The sequence below is a fragment of the Delphinus delphis genome, chromosome 2 (assembly GCF_949987515.2).
Source record: "Delphinus delphis chromosome 2, mDelDel1.2, whole genome shotgun sequence".
Classification (NCBI taxonomy): domain Eukaryota; kingdom Metazoa; phylum Chordata; class Mammalia; order Artiodactyla; family Delphinidae; genus Delphinus; species Delphinus delphis.
Window position 1 is genome coordinate 103,915,908 of NC_082684.1, and position 24,518 is coordinate 103,940,425.

Here is a 24,518-nt window from a genome sequence, read left to right on the forward strand (position 1 = left end):
TGTCTGAAGATGGCGGTTACCTGGAGCCCCAGTACTGCACATAGGCATGTTCTGTTCCCCTAATCTCCCTGGCCCTTCAGCCCAAAGTCCCATCTCCCCTGACAGAATGAATGCAGGAAGAGCCGCTGAACCGATGCCTGATTTCTCAGGGAGGGAAGTGTGGTCCTCATTTCCTGGTCATGCCTCCCACTCTGCCACGTGAAGCATGGGTTCCTACATACCACGAGTGGAATTTCTTTGTCTATGAGCTCTGAATGCACGTCCCTAACACATCCAGACTCCGTAACAAAAGAACTTTCAATCGTTCCTTGAATGCCTGGAACCTGCTTTTTTCCCAGGTTCCCTGTCTTCTGCTTTTTTTCCCCTGTCTTCCGCTGACACTGACGTGGGCAGAGGTCAGAAATGTAGCTGTCAGGGTCGTTAAGCCAGATCCTCCCCTGTGCTGGGGATCCCTCCTGGGCTGCTGGAGCGGAAGGCCCAGGGGCATGGAGGACATCATTTCAGTTGCCTCTGTCTCCAGCTCCCTCCCTGCCCTTCTCTGACCTTTGTCCCTGGCCAGCTGTGCATATTCAGAAGGCCCTTCCTACTGTTCTTGGGGTTGAAGTTTCTATAATGGTATAGGAAAGTGTAATGTTCCTGCAATTACCTCTGCAATTCATGTGCTCCTGGGCTGTTAGAAGTGACCTTGCTGCTGTCTGGGTGTCATGTCATTATCTGACAAAGCTCGAGACCTCTTCACACTTCTTTCCAAGAAGCATGATGTTCCTGTGCTATGCGGCTGCTTCCCACTAGCTATCTGTTTTACGTTTGGTAGTGTATATATGTCCATGCCACTCTCTCACTTTGTCCCAGCTTACCCTTCCCCCTCCCCATATCCTCAAGTCCATTCTCTAGTAGGTCTGTGTCTTTATTCCTGTCTTACCCCTAGGTTCTTCATGACATTATTTTTTTTTCTTAAATTCCATGTATTTGTGACCGCCTGGAGGGGTGGGATAGGGAGGGTGGGAGGGAGGGAGACGCAAGAGGGAAGAGATATGGGAACATATGTATATATATAGCTGATTCACTTCGTTATAAAGCAGAAACTAACACACCATTGTAAAGCAATTATACTCCAATAAAGATGTAAAAAATAAATAAATAAACGAATGAATGAATGAATAAATAAATAAAAAGAAGCATGATGTTGTAGCAGAGTGATCAAGAGCACGCACTTCCAAGGAGCCTGGAACCTGACTGCCTGGGATTAAATTCAGCTCTGTGACCCTGTGCAGGTTACCTAAATTTCCTTCCCTGTAAAAGTGGAGATAAAAATAACACCTGCTCTATAGGGATTATGAGGATTAAATTTATTTATTCATGAAAAGGCACTCAGAACAATGCCTAGCATTTAAGAAGTACTTAATAACTCTGAGCTATTATTGTTGCTATTAATATTATTACTGATCTTGGGTAGGGGTTAGAAAGCTGATACACATGTGACAAACTCCATGGTCCGGAGGGAGGCTGAGAGCCTGAGCCTTCAAATAATCACGTGGAGGGACAGAAGAATTAGCAACCTTGGGAAGAGGACTGAATGTCAGGTCTCTGGGGCTCACCGGCGGTGTCTTCTGCTTCTCCATAAAGCACAATTCACCTCCCTATGTGGCCACTGATGGTGACATCGCTTGGATGGGAATGGGAGCTCCTGCGCTCCCATCAGATGGGATGCTCAAGTCCCCAGAAGTATAGGTGTGAGCATCTTTGAATCACGAAGCAAGTTTCCCTCAAGAGTGCCTGACCTGGGAATCACTAAAGGCAGCTTCCTTCAAAAGAGTGGGTGATGAGCCCCATCCCCAGGGAAAGGGGAGCCACTGACTAGTGAACGAGCATGGTGCACCTTCAGTGAGGCCATTGGAAGACAGGGAGAAGCAACAGCAGGGTTCACAACTCAGTTCTCTCTCCACTTGAGATAGGCTGCAGAGGAGTTCCCACCCCCTGCTCTCTGGACTCCTTGAGGTGATAAGAGAGATGAAGATTTCAAGAGGGTTATTCTAAATCCCTAACTAATAAAGCAGGAAGCATCTCCAGGAATTATATGTAAAAAAAGAAAAAACAAGATGTGACCCTATTCATACACTGAGTTCACTGTGGTTACAACCACTTACGGCACTTGACGCCCTTGAAACGTTTCTATGTTATATTCCATGGAATATACCCGTATAATCACTCCTGTAAAGGAACAGACTTCTTACAGATCATGGACACTGCAGCTGGGACTGCCTTTATCCACATATGGTCTACAGTAAGGCTTGAGTATCACGGCTGCAGACACTTGGCGCATGGAGATGCAGGGGTGTCCTGAACACTACAGATGTGAAAGACCTGCCACAGGGCTCCCTTATTTCCCTGTAAGGAATTTTGTTGGAAACTCTGCACTTGCAATGGCAAGCACAGAAATTAATGTCATTTTCTTATGAAATCTCTCTACGGACTCTCTTAGGACACCAAGTCTGAGAAATAGAAGACGGTGACATTTTCACTGCTGTCCTCCCCCACTAGCTCCCACCTCCTAAGCATCTATTTCTCACCAGCCTGGAGGTTGTAAAGGTTTCTGCAGACTCTTCCGAGGGGACATCAATTAGAGACCATGTGTACTCCCAAGACCCTCGGAGCCTCAGGGGCATCAGATCTTCACTCAAGCGCACCAAAGTTCTAACCACTGCAACTAATATGCACCAATTTTAGTAGATTATATTTTATCTCTACATTGCGTGGCACAACACTCCTAGACCCTTATAACACTTGTGTTGAAAAGATGCCTTTTTGGAACTAGCTAGAGCAGAGTCTCTCTCTCTCTCTCTCTCTCTCTCTCTCTCTCTCTCTCTCTCTCACACACACACACACACACACACACACAGAGAGAGAGAGAGAGAGAGAAAAAAACCCTAGAATGAAACCTCAGAATGGAACTAGCTAGAGCAGTCTCTCTCTCTCTCTCTCTCTCTCTCTCTCTCTCTCTCTCTCCCACACACACACACACACACACACACAGAGACAGAGAGAGAGACAGAGAGAGAGAAACCCTAGAATGAAATCTCAGAATGTAATATCTTGATCTGGACATTTAATATGAATTCCCCTAGATAGCTTCACAGAGTATTCCTTGATAGCATACTGTTGTGAAATTTATTCTGGAATGACTGCAAGGAATTTGCCAGACCAATTTGTCTGAGAAGCCGAGCTGTCCCATTGTGTTAATCAGAATAATGCAACTTCCCCAAAGATGGTCAAAACCTAATCCCTAGGACCTGCGAATAGGTTACCTTACATGGCAAAAGGGGCTTTACCCAAAGCATCCTTTGACTAAGGTAAAGGACACTGAGAGGGGGAGATTATCCAGGTGGGCGAACGTTGCTCAGCTGTGATCACAGGCAGATGTGACTACATAAAAATGGACAGAGAGATGCAATGTTGCTGGCTTTGAAGTTGGAAAAAGGGGCCACAAGCCAAGGAATGTGGGCAGCCTCTAGAAACTGGAAAAGACAAAGAAATGGATTCTTCCCTAGAGACTCCAGAAGGAATGCAGCCCTGCCAACACCTTAATTTTAGCCCAGTGAGACCCATATCAAATTCTGACCTCCAAAACTGTAAGATAATAAAAAATTTGTATTGCTGTAAGCCAAGTTTGTGGTAATGTGTTGCAGTAGCAATTAAAAAATAAAATGTACCCAGGCAAAAGGTAGTAGATGGAAATGTCTTGTGTGTAAAACCCTGAGGCTGCTAATACATCCACGTGCTGGTGTAAGAATGAATGCCAGGGGACTTCCCTGGTGGTCCAGTGCTTAAGACTCCACGCTTCCAATGCTGGGGGCACGGGTTCAATCCCTGGTCGGGGAACTAAGATCCCACATGCTGTGTGGTGAGGCCAAAAATAAATAAACAAAATTAATTAATTTAATTAAAAAAAAAAAGAACGAATGCTAGACTCTGCTTGTACCTAAATGCCAGCCTGTGTCTGTGCTCGGTCAACCTCTCTCCCTCCTTCATCCCCACCTGGATTCCAGCTCATTTAGTTGTGCAACCACGTGCATGTGTATCTCTCGATTCCTCAAGTCCATCCTGTCATAGGACATGTGAAACCTATTTGCTTTGTCTCCCAAAATCCCTTCTAGGACATAGTGGCCACAAATCTGGCTACCTCAGGGCTGGGTGATATTGGATTTTGAGTGCTCTATAAATAAGCACGATTTTCCCCACCAAAGTTTGAGAGAGAAACATTTCTGCTTTGCCACTGATTAAAACGGATTGAAAACGTGGCTCGAGCTCCACAGACAAAAGGTCCTGCTAACACTGCCTATTCTCCACTCCCCAAGTCTAGAGCTTGAGGCTGTCCAACGAGGAAAAGTTTGGGTCCATAGAACAGAAATGCTTACCCAGGACTGCTGTCTCACACTGGCCCAGGACAGAGAAGGAACAGAGATGGGCAGTCCCTCCAGTAAGTGAAACATTTAAAATAAATGACATAGCTAATTGAGAAAAATGGATTTTTAAAATAAAAAACCTAAATCTGGGCTTCCCTGGTGGCGCAGTGGTTGAGAGTCCGCCTGCCGATGCAGGGGACACAGGTTCGTGCCCCGGTCCAGGAAGATCCCACATGCCGCGGGGCGGCTAGGCCCGTGAGCCATGGCCGCTGAGCCTGCGCGTCCGGAGCCTGTGCTCCGCAACGGGAGAGGCCAAAAGAGTGAGAGGCCTGAGTACCGCAAAAAAAATAAATAAATAAAAATAAAAACGCCTCCATCTCACTTAGATCTTCAGATTTTCAGAATTTCCTTTGAATTCCTGTCATTTTGATTTGGGTATATATCACAAACAACCGAAATGTTTTACGTAGAAAATAGGATTGGTGCTTTCTGACATTTTATTTTGCATTGCACACTTGTATATTTGAATTTTAGTTTTTGTTTGTGTTGATCACTGTAGAATGAGAGCAAGGTTTACAAACCCTTCCTCGGGTGTGGTTTTCTTGAGTCACCTACAGTACTCCTTAACACAGTTTGCAGGGAGTGGGACAGGTGTTTTGGAGCAGGTGAAACAGCACTAGACAAGTTCAAGTTCAATGCTTCCTTTGCGGCCTTTGGAAAATAATTTCACCTCCCTCGGCCCCAGTCCCCTCATTTGAAATAAAGAAATAACCACACCTCGTATGCCAACATCTCAGAGACAGTTGTGAGGGTCAGGTGAAATCCTACACACAGAGCACTTTGAACTTTGAAGGCATTTACAAGAATTAGGTATTGTTTCTATGAATTCAGAAATTATTAAATGCTTACCAAATTAGATCATACATGCGAAGTGGCCTAAAAGGGTAGTATAAATGGCAGGCATGAGATACACAAAACCTGTTGTCAATTAAATGAATATTCAGATTTTCCACAATGAGTACCAAGAGGCCATCAGCTTTACGGTACATAATAACTTCAAACATGAACATATTTTATGGGATTATATATTTTTATTACATATGGAACTTACATGATTGCTGCACGTCTTGTATCGAATATTCTGCCCTTCACAATTCCTGAGGAAAAAAAAGAAAATAAGGATTTCATGGAAGTTGCAAGCAGGAAAGAAAATACAAGTGAAAACGAGGCACACGTAACACTTTTATTAGTGCCCATTACCTCAAAGACTCAAAGTTTAAATTCTAAGAAATAACTTTCAAGGATCAGGAGGCCAAAAAGTCTCATGGAAGTGTCACATTAAATACAGTGAATTCTTTAGTTGAATTAATGTAATATTACTTAAGCACAGTTTTTACCCTAGGGTCTATATAACCACTGAAATTAATGTACACTGTGTGTGTGTGTAATGTGTGCATATATGTTTTCTTTTTCTATGAAAAAGAAGGTAAAACTACAGGCAGAAGTATTTGTGTAGCACGTCCCTGAAAGGGAATTTCTCTTCCTCACTCACTGAGGTCACCAAGTTAGCCAGGCCCTCTATAACCTCCCTCTCTAATCAGTACAATGGTCTCTGTCAGAAATTTGCCTGAGGCAATGCTTATACCTTACTTCAGCCACCAGCCTTATTAAACAAATGCTACAAAACATAGTGTTGGGCGGACTTCTTAGGATACCGATCCTCTAGGATCTGAAGTCATATACGCATGTATGTATATGCTTGAGAATCCTCCAGGGATGACCACACACTATCCTTCCCTCCAACCACTTGCTTTGGGACCCAGCCACTCATCTTCCAGGCAAGCTTTCCTTTTGGATGTTTGGAATTCTATCTGGCAGGTCCTTTCCTCAGTGCAGTGCTTGCTGCTCTGTATTTTACATTAACTCCTTAAAGATAATTCATCTGTGAATGGGATCTTTCCCAGTGTTTCCACGGAGTTATGTTTTTACCCTTTATGTGTCCCTGGCCAATTCAATGGCAAATTTGGAGCAAGAAAAGCTAAACACAGGCTTAACTCGCCATCTTGAATTAAAAGTCAAGCGTTAATTTGTTTTAGAATAGTTAGTCCTGGAAGAAGAGAACTTTTTTTTTTCTGGCTGTGTTGGGTCTTCATTGCTGCGTGCGGGCTTTCTCTAGTTGCGGCGAGCGGGGGCTACTCTTCGTTGCGGTGCGCGGGCTTCTCACTGCGTTGGCTTCTCTTGTTGCACAGCACGGGCTCTAGGCGCGAAGGCTTCAGCAGTTGTGGTGCTCGGGCTCAGTAGTTGTGGCTCGCGGGCTCTAGAGCGCAGGCTCAGTAGTTGTGGCGCACGGGCTTAGTTGCTCTGCGGCATGTGAGATCTTCCCAGACCAGGGCTCAAACCTGTGTCCCCTGCATTGGCAGGCGGATTCTTAACCACTGTCCCACCAGGGAAGTCCCTGGAAGAAGAGAACTTTTAAAAAGTGGATCCAAAGAGAGCCTTTTTTGCTGGTGTGATTTAAATATGAGCCTATATGAAATGACTGAACAAGTCTATTTCAGCAGCATATAACTCACTGCACATACTTTCTGACGATTCTATTTTTATCAATTACAAAAAGAGTAGGTGAAAACTACTAATATGCCAAGAAGTATAAAGGAGGAAAACCAAGCATTAATCCCATCATTGGGACTTCCCTGGTGGTCCAGTGGTTAAGAATCTGTCTTGCAATGCAAAGGACACCAGTTTGATCCCTCGTCGGGGAACTGAGATCCCACATGCCTCTGGTCAACTAAGCCCAAGTGCCACAACTACTGAGCCTGCTCGCTCTGGAGCCCATGAGCCCGTGGCAACTAATGAGCCTGCAGGCCACAACTAGAGAGAAGGCCACACACCGCAACAAAGAGCCCGTGCGCCACAACAAAAGATGCCATGTGCCACAACTAAGACCTGACACAGCCAATAAATAAATATTTTAAAAATCCCATCATCAAGACCTTTACCCTTAATAATCTGGCATTTCATCTTCCAGGGTTTCTGCCCTGATTTATTTACAGTTGTGAAATCATACAGCCCATTCAACTTTGTATTCATTTTAATCTCATATTATAGCCTTTTCCCATTTTATTAATAATTCCTTGGGAAAAAACTGTTTAATGACTACATAATAGTCCATAATACAGACATTACTTTTTTTGTAGTTTGTTTTGTTTTGTTTTGTTTTGTTGTTTTTGCAGTACACGGGCCTCTCACTGTTGTGGCTTCTCCCGCTGTGGAGCACAGGCTCCGGACGCGCAGGCTCAGTGGCCATGGCTCACGGGCCCAGCCACTCCGCAGCACGCGGGATCCTCCCAGACCGGGGCACGAACCCGCGTCCCCTGCATCGGCAGGCGGACTCCCAACCACTGCGCCACCAGGGAAGCCCCTTTTTTTGTAGTTTTGAATTTGAATTTTTTTAATTGTGGTAAAATATACGTAACATAAAATTTACCATCCTAACCATTTTTAAGTATACTCTTCAGCACTGTAAGTATATTCACATTGTTCTACAGACATTACCTTTTGTGGGTATTTGTGCTGCCTCTTCTTTTTCCCTACTTTTAAATTTTACACACATTAAAATTCACTTTTTGGGGGTGCACAATTCATGCGTTTTCACAAACCCATACAACTGTGTAAGCACTACCACAATCAACATGTGGAACAGGTCCATCACCCATAAATGCCCTCAGGTTGCTCCCTTGTAGTCAACTTCTCTCCACCCTCAGCCTCTGGCAACCACTGGTCTGTTTCATGCCCCATTAATTTTGCCTTTTCCAGAATGCCACATAAATGGAATCATACAGTGTATAGTTTTTTGAGACTGACTCCTTTCACTTAACATAATACATAAGAAATCCACCCATGTTGTTGCGTGTATCCATAGTTTGCTCCTTTTTAATTGCTGAATAGTATTCCACTGTGTGTATGTACAACAGTTTATTTACCCATTCACCAACTGGATATTTGGGTTGTTTCCAGCTTTTAGCAATTATGAACTAGAATGTTGTAAACATTCACATACAGGTTTTGTGTGAACATAACTTTTCATTTCTCTTGGGCAAATACTAAGAAGCAGGATTGCTGAGCTGCTTATTTTATATAATAATGCTTTGCTAAGCATCTTTATGCTTTCATTTTTGTTCACATTTAGGATACATATCTAGAAATGGATAACAAATGCCATTCCTTTCATCTTAATGACTTCTTCATGTATGCGTTTTTAACTCTTGGCTGGCTAAGTATTATTTGATTGGTTGTATTTTCAAAAAGGGTAAATGTCTCCCATATTATTATCAAACTTTGTATTTCACATAGGAAAGGCAAGGCAGTAAGATATATTACTTTTTTCATGTTCCTTTTTCCTCAAAATTGTAGACACGCTTCATTGATCTTTGACATTTAGATTCACAGAAGAGAAGTCTGATTTTTATTCTTTTGTACATGTGTTTTATTTTTCTGCCTGGAAGCATATAGTGTTTTGTTACTATTTGAAGTAAAAATTATAGTCAGGGTGTACCTAGTTGTGTGTTTATTTTCATTGATTTTGACTAAAAATGGTTGGCCTTTTTGACTAGAATACTCAAGGTCTTTACTTGCAGTGCCACATATTATTCTCAGATTATAATTTTGATTACTGCTCTTGTTCCAAGAATATCTGTAAATCTTAAGTTAGAGTCCCCTTTCTCTGCTCCTATTATTTCCTTATTGAGCTATGATTTTCTTTAATATACATCTCATTTGTTTGACCTTCTCTTATACTTCCAAGAAATCTCCTACAGATATCCCTCCACATGACTGATTTTCTTTTTCCTGTAGTGATTATTTTGTATTTTATTGTCTGGTATGCTTTTTTTTTTTTTTTTCAGCCATGCCACGCAGCTTGTGGGATCTCCGTTCCCTGACCAGGGACTGAACCTGCGCCATGGCAGTGAAAGTGAAAGCCCAGAATCCTAACCACTAGGCCACCAAGGAACTCCACTGATACACTTTTTGATACTGCTTTTTCTTTCTTTGCAATCCTTCTTAAACTCACCCTTCTCCATCCACATCTCATACCATCCTCAGCTTACTTTCTGCTCCAATTGCATCATGTACCTCAGTCTCTTCATATCTGTTTTCTGGGAGGTGCAGTCCCTAATGGAATTTAGAAAGTATACAGGAGAAAGGCATTTTGGAGTGGAAAGAACAGCACTACGGCTGCCTCCAAAAGCATTACCTAAATGATACTTAAATTTCTGAACTGGAATACAGACAAAGTGTCCAATTAGTTGCCTCTTTTTAATATAGTTCTCTTGACTTGTAGTTTAGAACACCTTCCTAGATTATCACAATAGTCTGACCCAGTCTTAGTGTTTTCTAACACTGTATATTTCCATCTTTGTGACTCATCAGAGGTATAGGACTTGCAAATTTATTAAACTCTCAGCCAGGCTACATTAAATTTTAAGCATTCCAGAAGCACCAAACTGGGAGTCTGGCAGGAAAAATGTATTAGGGTGGAGAAAATTTATTAGGGTGGAGTCATATCCTTTTGACCAACCTCTCTTGGTCAAAAGGATGTGACTCCATTCTCCTGGGAAACAACAGCTATGCCAGTGGACAAGGTCATTTACTTACATGACTTATTTCATTGTGCTTATTATGTGTGGATAAAAGAAGAAAATAAATTACAGAAAAAGTGAAAGGGTAATTTGAAGTACTCTGCTTTTTTTGGAAAAGGCCCAATTGAGGAAAGTAGCTAATAGATGAGGGAAGTGATAACCAAAATCTTCTTGTATTATGCTGACTTATAACCCAAAAGCTTTTGATTCCAATTTCAAGGGGGCAGGTAAATTACAAAACACATGCCTTAAGAGAGTATTTGAATTGATCTAAATACGGGAATACAAAAACTGTGGAAACTTACAAAGAATGACATTTTCTTTAAAAGTGTATTAGAACTTCAGAAATAATTTTTCAGATGCATTTTTAGTAATTGTTTAATTTTAGTTACTTAAATGAAAAACAAAACCAATTTTGAAAAATTCAACACTAATAGAAAAGAACATATTTGCTGATGGCAGCTCGTGTCTCAGGCCTGCCGTGTAGACCGTATGGTCGTGGTCTACACCCCACTGCCATCTGCTATGTCCTAGTTGTGAGGCACTAACTTGCATCTTGAGTGTTGGGCCTGAAAATCTAAACCTAAAATGTAAGTATATCTCTACTAAAAATGCTACTATAACTGCAGCAAAGTGATATGAAAAAAGGAGCATTTCATTGCATGAATTCTCAAAATAGAAAGTAGCGTTTTTGACACATTCCTTCTCCAATGACTTCTTAAGGTGAACCTACTATGTACTAGGATGTGGATATAAAGATGCAGTAGGATTATCCCTCAATTCCTTTAATAAGTCAGCAGTAAGGCTGTTTTTTTTTTTTAACCCAACCATCTGGTGGACATTTTTCATGTTCTACTTCATTTTGTCCAACCTAACACACACTGAACCCACTGATCGGCCTCTGTTGATGTGGAATGCTTTGGTTACAATTTAGTGTGAAAATGAATGGCCACTTTATGAAACAGGCATAAAATGAAATGCAAGTTATTTTAAAGTTAAGGACACTGGAGTCCTAATTCCCCAAGCAGGAACCTGCCAGCTTATTCTGGAAATAATTCCTTTGGCTCAAAGCAACTGAGCTGCAGAAATATTACTTCCAAGTTTTTAATTCCATTCTAATTATTATTTGCAAGAGCTAATGGTTATCAGAAGTATATGAAAATTCAAGAACATCATTTCACAATTATGTATTTTCTATCCACTACAACATTCATAACACCCTGAAATTGAAGATTTTTGAAGCCATAAATTTATGAATATATAAAAAACATATGTTGATTCCACATGAGGATACATTAAAAACATTAATAAAATTTCCCTGGAGTTTATAGCACCATAATTTATTGCATTCATTTGCTGATGCACTGACTCAAATACTAGTGTCTTAAAAACTAAGAAGCATGTGTTTTGAAGAATAGAAATATATTAATTTTTTAAAATAGCAGTTAAACCTGTCTTTCCCATGGTTGGCACTTGACTAGAATATCAAATTGCAAATTTCTGCGAGAGAAAGAGACATTCTGGCTGGCGTATGGTTTGCAGCGCAAAAGAACTGAGTGTGTATTTAAATGTAATCAAATTCTGAAATAACTTTATCCACAAAGAAAGAAATGAGCAAAATAGCCACACTCACTCCCTTTCCTAAATCATAAATTTAAAGGGGCGCACTGATAAAAAGAGAAGGCATTGAAAGGTCTTCTAAAGCTTTGGGAGGGCTTTTTGTCTGTTTTTTACGTAACCACCTCCACATACCTCTTCCAAGAAAAATCGACCACAAAAGCTCAATATTTATGAAGAATTTAATGAGAAGCTGTTCCAGGATAAGGAGACCTGATAAGCTTTCCAAGGGAAGTAGGTTTCCTTCTTAACAATCACAGAGCACTTCCAAAATTACAGTGAAACGTCTCAATATGGGAGTGGGTATGTTAGGTTTGGGGCTGCCTAAAAGGTGGGGAGCAGGAAAGACAGAATTATTAACAACCCTACTGCCTTTCCTTTGAAGTAATCTAATTTAATTTTTATGCAGAGAAATAACGTTACTGTCCCTGTTTCTTATCAGAATCATGGAAAGACTGGGTGCACCACAGGCCTGGCCTTATGCCAGGAACCAAGCTGGAGAACAAATATTGCCTCACCATACACTTTTCTTAATGTACATACCTCAGAATACACTATTCTCTCATTTAATTTTATTTTTATATTTGGTTTAAGATCTTCCCTAGCTTCCCTATCTGAATACAGATATGTATTCAAACTAGATGAGCCCAGGGAGCAAGCAAAAATTTGGAGATTCCCAGGCCTAAAGGTAAATTTTAAAATATAGGTTAAGATGTGTACACAAATAGACTAAAGAATACTGCGTTAAGTCCTAAAAAATGAAAAAGTCAAGCAAGTACTACTTCAGGAATGGTGACTCGAAACACAGTAGCAATATTTAGGATAGAGCTGTTTTGGGGTTCCTACAATTATTTTATTATGAAATGTTTTAAGTCCAAAAAAGGTCGGGAGAATGATGCAAACTCATGTACACACCAATAAGCGTCATCATTTCTTGAAAGTTTTCTTCAGATTTATTTTTAAGACATGTGTCATTACAAATATGGTGGAAGCCCCCTGCCAAACCTCCTCAATCTTATTCTCCTGCCTCCCTCCCTTTGGTTAGAGGTAACTAAGTAAATGGTATCATAATTTACATAACGTTTCACAGGTTGATTTTTTTTTTGTCCCAACACTATGTTTTTGAAAATATCCATGTTGATAGACGCATCTCTAATTCATTCATTTTTATGGCTCTAGAGTAATCCAATTTATAAATATAGCTCCATTTATCAATTCTTTCTACTTTTTATTGATCAATTTTCCTAAAAGTCTATGAAGATTTAGGTTGGTTCTGCAATGAGCAATCTTATACAATCACCTAGGGTACATTTGCACACGTTTCTCTGGGATATATACCCCAGTGGGACTGTTCTGTTGTGGGCATTTACAGCTTCACTAGTACCAGATAATGACAAACTGCCCTTTAAAGTGGGAATACCAATTTTCACCCCCATTAGTAGTGCAGAAAAGTTCTTGCTTTTACACATCTAGGGCAATATTTGGCATTTTTAAACTTTAAAAAGTTTCCCAGTCTGAAGAATATGAAATATCTCACTTTGTATTTTTTGCCTTTTTTTTGTTAATGAGGTTAATATTTTCGTTTGTTTTTGACTATGCAGGTTCCCCTTCTGTGAATTTCCTGTTCATATCCTTCTCCCATTCTTCTACTAGTTTGCTTTGCTTTTGTTTTATTGTATTTAAATATCTCAGACACTAATCCCTTATTGGTTATATTCATTATCAAGATTTTCTCCCATTCTATGCTCTTCTTTTGGTTTATAGTATATATTTTTACAATACAAAGCCTGCTTAAACTTATAAATATTTTCCTTCCCAACTTATGCTCTTTTTGTCTTAGTTAAGGCATAATTCACTACCCAGAGATCATACAGATATTCTCCTATATATTCTTCTTCTAAATGTTTTCAAGATTTGCTTTTCATAAGTAGATTTTAATCCACCTGGAATTTATTCTTTAATAGATGGACATTTTCTAATATTTTCCTTTGGATATTAATAATCATATTTGAACCTCATGTATTGAATATTCATCTTTTCTCCACCATTTTTTAAATGGTGGTATAACTGGCATATAACATTAGATAGTTTCAGGTGTAATTACACAAATTTTTCATGACATCTTGAAATCCTACATATGCATGCTTCTGTTTCTGGGCTCTTGATTTTCCTACGTTGGCCTATTTGCGCCCATCCTACTACTATAGTTAAATTTTTTTTTAATGTTAGTGTTTGGGCAAGTCTTTTGTTCTCCTTCAAAACTGTTTTTATTATCTTTGCACTTCCATGTGACTCTTGAAATTACATTTAATTTAAATGTAATTTAGGAGAAACTGGCATTTTTATGATATTGAGGCTTCCTAACATGAACATATTATATATCTCCGTTTATTTAGGTGAGCTTTTAAATATTTCATAAAGGCCTTGTATATCTTTTATTGAATTTATTACAAGGTACCTTGTATTTTTTAAGTAGCAAAAACGGTGTCCTTTTGAAATTTGCTTTCTTATTAGTTTTTCCTACTGTGTAAGCATATAGTTATTTGTGCACTAACTTTGTTTCCAATAATCTTAATGAATTCTTTCATTAGTCCTATTATTTTATGTGTAGATACTCTTGGATATTCTGTCTAGACAATCAGGTAGTCTACGAATAATGAGAGTTTTGCTTCTTCCTTTCTAATTGTTATACTTGGTATTTCTTTTTCTTGCCTTATACTGACTAGGACCTCATGTACAATAATGAATATGAACAATGACAGTAGCCATTCTCATCTCATACCTAATGTTAAAGAAAATGCAGTAACATTCTATAGACTAAGAGAGTACATCTCTATTCCTAGTGTGAGAAGATTTTTCATTTCAATTATGAATGTGTTCATTTTATCAGATGCCACTTTTGCATCGAATTAGATACCTGTATGACTTTTCTCTCTTAAATACTCCATGCTGTGCCGGCTGGTGCTTACTCATTGCAAATATTTCCATGTGTATTATCTATTTTAGACTGCAAGCTTATCATAAGCAGGGCTCTATTGATAGGGATAGGAATCCTATACAGCCTGGCTTGGTGACCCATCTCTCCGTATCTTTTACTACTGCAGTAACCTCAGGGCTGTCAAGGGTAACAAAACTGCTTTTCATATTAATTTCTCACCTCCAGGCTTCCACAATCAAATGGGATATAAACATCCAACTCAATATATACAACATATGGAGATCAATATGCGTGCACCTCAAATTCTTGGGAGAGTAGGTCCATTGTTCCAAAGTGGAAAATTTTTTCATTTAATGTTGAGACCAATATATTTAAATTCCCTATGTTGATGTAGGGCTTTTAGTTTTTTCCAGTCCATCTGTTTAGCAAGTATATAGACCTCAACAGTCCTGTCTTTAAATTAGGGCTGGAGTTCCTACACTGTGCCTCCTATACACACAAGACTTGATCTCCTGTGACTATGAAGGAATTAAAACTCAAAAGCCTGAGTTCTAGAGACCAGTAAATCCCATCTCCATCCCCAGGGTAGGCACAAGATCAGTTATGCACTTACTGGTCTGGCCCTCAGTTTGCTCTTTGTTTTTTGGCTCTGTAGATTTCATTTAATTTCTTGTATGTTCAACTTCACTGTTTTTTTATTAAGACAATGTTTTTAGAACAGTTTTAAGTTCACAGCAAAATTGAGGGGAAAGCACCGATATTTCCCATATATCACCTGCCCTCACACATGCATAGCTTCCTCCCCCATTATCAACATTCCCCACCAGAGTGGTGCCTTTGCTACAACTGATGAACCTACATTGACGCATCCTAATCACCCCAAGTTCATAGTTTACATTAGGGCCCATGCTTGGAGTTGGATATTCCATGCGTTTGAACAAATGTATGACACGTGTCCATCATTATGGTATCATACAGAGTATTTTCATTGCCCTAAATATTCTCTGTATTCCATCTACTCATCACCCCCACCCCTGACCCTTAACCCCTGGCAACCACTGATCTTTTTACTGTCTTCATAGTTTTGCCTTTTCAAGAATGTCATGTAGTTGGAATCATATAGTATGCAGCCTTTTCAGATTGGCTTCTTTCACTTAGTAATATGCATTTAAATTTTCTCCATGTCTTTCTATGCCTTGATAGACCATGTCTTTGTAGTGTTGAATAACATTCCACTGTCTGGATGTACATTTTATTTATCAATTCACCTTACCGAAGGACATCTTGGTTGCTTACAAGTTTGGCAATTATGAATAAAGTTGCCATAAACATCTGTGTGCGGGTTATTGCGTAGACATAAGTTTTTAACTACCTTGGGCAAACACCAAGGAACATGAACACTCACTCATATTGTAAGAGTGTGTTTAGTTTTGTAAGAAACCGTCTTGCTGTTTTCCAAAGTAGCTGTACCATTTTGCATTCCCACTAGCAATGAATGAGAGTTCCTGTTATTCCACACCCTCACCAGCATTTGCTGTGGTCAGTGTTCCAGATTCTGACCATTCCAATAGGTGTATAGTGGTCTCTCATTATTTTAATTTGCAATTACCTGATGACAGATGATGTGGAGCATCTTTTCATGTGCTCATATGCCATCTACATACCTTCTTTGGTGAGGTGTCCGTTAAGGTCTTTGCCCAATTTTTTAATTGGGTTGTTTGTTTTCTTATTGTTGAGTTTTACAAGTTCTTTGTATATTTTGGATAACAGTCCTTTATTAAATATGTCTTTTGCAAATATTTTCCCCAAGTCTATGGCTTGTCTTCTCATTCTCTTGACATTATCTTTTGCAGAATAGTTTTTCATTTTAATGAAGTTGGCTTATCAACTATTTTATTCATGGATCATGCCTTTGGTGTTGCATCTAAACAGTCACTGCCATACCTAAGGTCATCTAAGGTTTTCTCCTAGGTTATCTCCTAGGAGTTTTATAGTTTTGTGTTTTGCATTTCGTTCTTTTATATATTTTGAGTTAGTGTAAGGTTTGTGTCCACATTCAGTTTTTTGCATGTGGATGTCCAGTAGTTTTAGCACCATTTGTCGAAGAGACTATCTTTGCTCCATTGTATTGCCTTTGCTCCTTCGTCGAAGATCAGTTGACTACATTTATGGAGGTCTATTTCTGGGCTCTCTGTTCTGTTTCATTGATCCATTTGTCTATCCCTTCAAGACTAATACACTGTCTTGATTACTGTACCTTTATAGTAAGTCTTGAAGTCGAGTAGTTTTAGTCCTCTGACTAAAACTCTCCTTCAGTATTGCGTGGACTATGCTGGGTCTTTTGCCTCTCCACATAAACTTTTGAATCAGTTTGCTGTTATCCACAAAATATTATGCTGGGATTTTGACCGAGATTGCATTGGATCTAAAGATCAAGTTGGGAGAAACCGACATCTTGACCACATTTAGCCTTCCTATCCATGAAAATGGAATATCGCTCCATTCAACTTTACCTAAAAAAGATTTATGCCCTATTTTACCTGGTCTTTCTAGGTGTTCTTAAAAATAAATTGAATACTTTATTTTAAAATAATTGTAAATCACATTGATCTGTAAGATAATGAAAAGAAATCCTATGACCCTGTTTCCCCAAATGATAACATCTTGCAAAACTGTGTTACAATAACACAACTGGGATATTTACATTAATACAGTCAGAATACAGAACCCTTTCATTACCCCAAAGATCCCTCAAGTTGCCTCTTATAGTCATACCTTGTTTCCAACCACCCCCAACTCTTCTTTAATACCAGGCAATTACTGATCTGTTCTCCATTTCTATAATTTTTGCCATTTTAAAAATATTATATAAATGGGATCATATGGTATGTAACCTTTGGAGAATGGCTTTTTGTACCTCAGCATCATTCTCGGAGCTTCATCCAGGTCATCGCCTGTATCAGTGGTTCATTTCTTTTTACTGCTGTGTAGTAGCCCATGGTATGGATATACTATAGTTTGTTTAACTAGTCACCCACTAAAGGGCATCTGGGTTGTTTCCATTTTTGGGATATTATGAGTAAAGCTGTTAAAAACATTCAGGTTTTCATGTGAAAACAAGTCTTCATTTCTCTGGGATAAATGCCCAGGAGTACAACTGCTGGGTTGTATGGTTAGTTGCATGTTTATTTTTTTAAGAAACTGCCTGTGGCTGTACTATTTTGCATTCTCACCACCAGTGTATGAGTGATCCAGTTTCTCTGCATTCTTGCCAGCATTTCATGTTGTCACTTAAAAAAAAAAAAAAAAAGGTATTCTGACGGGTATGTAATAAATAATGTCTGATTGTGGCTTTAATTTGCATTTCCCTAACAGCTAGTGATAATAAGCACATTTTTTTGTTTGTTTTGTGGTACGCGGGCCTCTCACTGCTGTGGCCTCTCCCGTTGCGGAGCACAGGCTCCGGACGCGCAGGCTCAGCGGCCATGGCTCACAGGCCCAGCCGCTCCGCAGCATGTGGGATCTTCCCGGACCGGGGCACGAACCCATGTTCCCTGCGTCGGCAGGCGGACTCTCAACCACTGCACACCAGGGAAGCCCAATAAGCACATTTTCATGTACTTATTTGACATCTGTGTATCCTCTTTGGTGAAATATCTGTTCAGGTCTTTTATTCATTTTCTAATTGGATTGGTTTTTATTGTTGATTTTTTAAAGTCCTTAATATAGATCCTAGTCCTTTATCAGATATGTGGTTTACAAATATTTTCTCCCATTGATCTAGGTGCCATCACCACCAATACCACAGTTGTGATTACTGTAGCTGTATAAGTCTTGATAACAGGTAGACTGATTCCTTCTACTCTTTTTTTTCAGAATTGTTTTAGGTATTCTGTGGCTTTGCCTTTCCATATAAATTAATCTTGTTTAATCTACATAAAAAAAACCTTGCTAGAATTTTGAGTGAAATAAACCTATAAATCAATTTGAGCCCAGCTTTCTTCCCTACTTGGTTCCCAGAATATTGGAATCAGAGGATCTCTGTCTGAGAAATCAGAGCAGCCCGAAATAAAATACCTAAAAACATCATCAGGCAATCAGATAGACCAGCCACATCTCCTTAAAATTAAGCTGGAAACTCTTTTCCTTAAACATCAACAACAACAACAACAAAACAAAATAAGGGTCACCAGAAATCTTAGAAAGGTCTCTACATGAAAGATAGTGACAAAAACAAAACAGAAAACAGTAATTTGGAAAGAATTGAGACTATGCAGGGAAAAGAAAACTCCCCCCAACCCTGCCCCACAAAAGTCTTTTTATATGCTCAGAGATAAAAGAGAAGATACTGCATCTGAGAATCAGGGACAGACTGCTTTTGTTAAAAAAAATAATTCAAGGAACAAAAAATATATAAGAAGAAAATAGAGAAAGAGGAAAAAAGAGAGAGAGAAAATACTTACAGAATTGGAAAATAAGTTTAGACAAATCTCCCAGAAAGTAGGGCAAATGGGCAAAGAGAGGAAAACAGTAAGTCTAATATCTGAATAATATATACATAAACATCTTTTAAAAACTAATCAACAAAAATTAAAATTAAAAAAAATATCTTCATCAAAAGTCTATATCCTCCAACATAGCTTTCAATAGTCTTCACAAAATTACGCATCCTTACCTATCCCACAGACCCATACTGTAGTCAAGCAGGCTTTTTTATCAGTCTTGGGATTTATTAATTCATTCACCTATTTATTTATAGAATAAAATATACTAAATTTCCTCTAAACATCAGTAGTAATGTTGGACACAGAATAAACAGAAGAAAGACACCATCTATGCCACCTAAAATGTTTTTTCAATTGTGGAAATAGAAAAATAACAAAACAACACAATGAAATAAACACTCTGATAAAAGTACGTTCACAGGATCCTATAGAAACACAGAAGAACTGCACCTAACCTAGTAAATGGTAGAAACTGCCAACAAATGCTTTAAGGAAGAAATGGAGATTCAAAGGACTTTCCAAGGTCAACTACGTGTTGTTAACAACCAAAAGGAGAAAAAGGATGCTTTAGGCAGAAATAAGAGCATTGGCAAAAGATGTGAAGTGATAGGTGAGCACACATTCACTTATTTACTCATTCAATTAATAATGTGTGGGTCCTAATCATATGTTAGATGTTAGACCTTAGAGTGGTGAAGTAAATGTCCCTTCCCTAAAAGGAGTATAATAAGAGGAAGCACAAAAGAGGAACATCAAATTTAGACCAAGATGTCAAGATAGGTTTCCTAAATGAGGATGACCTTGAAGAATAAGTGAGAATTAACCAGATACCACACTGAAAAAAGACACAAAAGTATACGTGGTAAGATGCAGATGATTAAGACAATACGTGCACAAAGAAGGGCCAGGTTTAAAATGAAGGAAAGAAGGTAAGGTAACAAATACACCATAGCAGCACTTTGAAACATCATTAGAAAATAAATCAGAGAAAAATTCAAGTGGCAAGGATCTTGAAAAGCACACTTAAACACCCAGGAAAATAAACAACAGATGAAAGTGACTAGAGTAAAAGTAGAAGACAAACAGAAATAACAAGTGTTCATGGAGAAAAGGACAGAATAAAGAGGCAAGAACCAACAGTAAATGATACAAGAGAAGAAAATTTTTCCTACAATAAAGAAAGCTCTAAATCTGTACAACAAAAGTGGCCACCATGTGCCAAGGAAAAATAAATGAAAAGAGACTGATAGCTAGATGCAACATTGTAAAACTCCTAAGGGAAAAATACAGCCTTCTGTAGGCAGCCAGGCAGAACAAATAGGTTATCTACCGAAGAAGACAAAAAAATTAAGCCAGCTTGAGAGGTCTGTGAGCAACACTGTATATCAAACTTTATGGAAAAAGAACTTCTGAGTCTTGAGAGGGAAAATTTGTGTCTTGGGAATTTTATACCCAAATAAGCCATTCACTGTTTATGTGTAAAGTCAAGAGAAAGACATTTTCAGATATATTATATAAGGACTCATAAAGTATAAGACCCACAACTTTTTCCTGAAATTAAGAAGGCTATAAAGTCTTGCTGCTTGAAGTGTGGTCCATGGACAAGCAGCATTGACATTACCTGGGGATTCGTTAGAAATGAAAGATCTTGGATCCCACTCCAGACCTACTGAATCAAAGTTTATATTTCAACAAGATCCCTAGGTGATTCATATGTGCATTAAAATTCCAGAAGCACAGCTCAAAACATATCCCTGCAAACAAAGTGATTCGGAATTAAGAACTGAAAATACTGACAATGAACACTGAAATAATGTATGCACACAAACACAAGTTTCAACGATAGTTTGAAATATGATTATGAAAGAAAAGATATAAAGGGAATAAATGGTGCCAAGAAACGGAGTATAAGATCCAAGATTATAATAACAAAGAGTAGGAAGAAGAAAAGCATAAAATACGCATCAGCTTACAAATAGAAATCAAAAGAAACTAGCATTTTATTATTGGCATTGACAGTTATAAAGCAATTATTAAAGTATGGCTTTCAAACATCTTACATTTAATCATCAGTAATACAAAAACAGGAGATATATATATTTCCAAATTACCAGAGGTAAAATTCCAGCAAAAAAAAAAAAAGCATAAAAGAAAAGAAAGAATGAAAGATTTTAAATAGTGATGGTAAGTCAAGCACATATATTGAGCTCTTTCCCCCTTATAAATGCCTAGTGAAATGACCAACAAAGTATATTAATAGGTCAACAACTCTCCACCATAGCTGGAAATTCATACAGGCTATACACAAGCCAGAAACTTCAACATGCATGTGAACAAGACTAAATTAAAGGATGGTATACAAATATACTATTCACTATACACAAAAGAGAAGGCTGCCTTTGAAGTAAGTGGAACGGATCCACAGGAGAACCCACCAATACTCACTAAATCCAACTGACAGATGATGTAGCCAGAACTCCTGGCAATCAATGCCGTGTAAGACAAAAATGTAGACGCATATAAGATCCAACTGGATCGGGGGCCCTGTGAAACACTCAGTGCCTGTATGGGTTGGGGTACTCTGGAAGGGTTAAGGGAAATGTAGGTACTGCAGAGACTATCTCCAAATAAAGGAAAGCCACAAAAATTCATTAGCAGAAAGGCAATGTTCCTTCCCACAAATGCCTTCCACTGCAGCTTCTATTCATTCTCCATATTGATACAAAGCTGCAATAGATTTAAAGCAATGATTCTTACCCAAACAGAAGAAAGGCATTTTTCCCATGGAGAGTGAGAACTCAATTAACAAAGGACTTGATAAAACCCTAATTCTAATCTAGATCCCTGATATTTGGAGATAAACACACCCACACCCATACCCACACCCACACCCACACACACACACACATACATACACATAATTATACATATAAACATATTAGATTTTTAAAAAATTGTTATTTCTTTAATAATGATCCTAGGATCCTTTTCCTTCTACTTGGATAACTCCCTTTAGCAATTCTTTTAGCACAAGCCAGATAGTAAAGAATTATCTCAGTTTTTGTTTGTCTCAAAACATCTTTATTTCACCTTCACACTCGAAGGATATTTTTCCTAGACAGAGGATTCCATTGTAATAGTTATTTTCTTTCAAGATGTTAGGTAATTTCATTATCTTCTAATGTGAAGTTAGCAGTCAACATTATCTTTTCTCCTTTGATGGTAATGTGTCTTTTCTCTCTGGCTTCTTTTAAGATTTTACCATAATGTGTTTATGCATATTTATTCTCTTTAGGGTGTGCAGAGTTTCTTGAATTTGTGGCTTGATATCTTTACAGCAATAACTTTTGGAAATTTTGGGAAATTCTTGGTTACTATCACTTCAAATAGTGCTTCTACTCTATTCTCTATCTCTCTTTTCCTTTTAGGACTCCAATTATACATGGTTTAGACCTTTTCATCTTGTTCCATATATCCCTTACTCTATGTTCTGTGTTTTCCCCCCACCCTATAATTTAGCCTGGATATTTCTACAAACCTATACTCTCTTCTACTGTTTCTAATCTGCTATTATGGCCATCTATTTAGTTCATAATTTTAGTTATCACTTGCTTCTATTCTCAAATTCCCATATGATTCAATTTTATGGATTCCAGTTCTCTGGTGAAATCCTGTAAATATTTATTACAGGGTTTTTGTTTTGTTTTGTTAACATACAGGTCCAATAACTCTAGTACCTGTTTCTATAATCCGTTTTTCCTCTTGCTCTTGTATCGTGGTAAGATTGGCAATGTTTTATTGAATCACTGGCATGATCTATAAAAACTTGTATAATCTCTGGTTGGTGTCATCTTCCTCCGGGGTGTCTTTTTTAAAGCTTCTTGGAGAAGGATGGAATAACAACAAATTTTATTACTCAAATTAGGGTTGAGCTAATTCAAGACTAGGCTTCAGTCTTTGTAATATCTAGTCTGTTTAGGATTGGTTTTCCCTTTCTCCTAGGGTATAGTCCTTCATGGATACAAACTGATCACCTGAGATGTTTACCAGGGCTTTGAACTCAAATTTGAAACTGACTATGAAACTGCCAATAAATCTGCTTAATTTCTCAGCCTCTTAGCAGCTGCTTTCTGCTTGGCTTTTCTGCCTCTTACTGCTTAAAAATTGGTGAATACTAGGATGAAAAATGTGGCTCAGATAAAGTCATTTTTCTGCATATCGCTTACTTGCAGGGATCTTGCAGTCTCAAGTTCTAAGTCCATGATTATGTTTTACTCCTCAATTTCTGGTTCCCAATTACCCATCACTATATTGTTAATATCTGTAATAGTTTTTATGACATCCAAAGTATGGTCCAAAGTGGAGTGAGACAAATAAGTGCAAAAAAGTAAATTTTTATAAAGCTACATGAATTCAATTTAAAGGCAGGTCTTTCAATCTAAGATTATGTCCTACCTTTTAATGTTAAAATGAAAAGATTCTGATTGTAATTCTTTCCTGAAAAGTCTGTGATGGTAGACCACAGGTGAGTTTTTGTTTGTTTTTATTTTTGTCTTTATTTGACCAAATAAAAAACTGACAACCTATATTAGTTCCAAATACGCTTTTTTTGAACAATTTACTAGTATTTGAAATCCAAAAGTCTGAGAATCAGATTCTTTACCTTCTTCTTCAACATTGGCCCATTCTGCTTTCTCCCCTGTCTATTGTCTTTCAGGCATAAAAGCTGCTTTTCATTTCCTGCTCCAACACCTTTACATATGCTGGCCTCACTATCTGGATTTTATGTCCCATAACCCTCCACCCTTCATATAATTGATTTCCTCTCAGCAGTTGGGTCTCAGCATAGACCCTCGGCACAAAGGACTTCCCTGGATAGGTATTATCTACCCCCTTGACACAAACTTTAATTACACATAATTTGATTACATACTTGTTTATTGTTTGTCCCCCTAGATTATAAGAACCATGAGGACAGGCTCTGTGTTAGTTTAACTCACAGTTGTTAAACTCCTTACCCACACCAAGGCACAAAAAGCATCCTGGAGCTGCAGACTTAGATAGTATAAGGATTTCTGAAGATTTCTTTGAGAAATCTATGCTATGATCCTACCCCCTCACCCTGCTCCAACAGAAAGAGAAGGGATGAGGCCTTCAATCTGCAAACCCCCAATTGAGAGGAAGAAATTTTAGGGGCACCAGCTGACACATGCCTCTTGCAGTTGGCTGGTGTCTAACTCACACCTGAGAAATTTAAGGGCTGAGAGCTCAGCTGCAGTGGCTTGTGTAAGCAGAGCAGGTGTTGCTGCATTGGCTCCTAGAACTGGAGAGTTTGTTTAGCAAAGTTCACAGGAGGGTTCCCAGTGAACCAGATGTGGGCCGCATGCAAGAGAGCCAGCATGGGGTTGTCTTAGGA

General features: G+C 38.6%; 1 protein-coding gene across 1 annotated transcript in view; it reads right to left on the reverse strand.

Annotated features, from left to right (window-relative positions):
• The window catches only part of ADAMTSL3 (ADAMTS like 3), a 370,467-nt gene that overhangs the window by 226,906 nt on the left and 119,043 nt on the right, over positions 1-24,518 (reverse strand). The window contains exon 5 of the mRNA XM_060005339.1: positions 5,515-5,560. Within this exon, the coding sequence (XP_059861322.1) occupies positions 5,515-5,560 (46 nt within the window). The remainder of the gene's footprint in view (positions 1-5,514; positions 5,561-24,518) is intronic.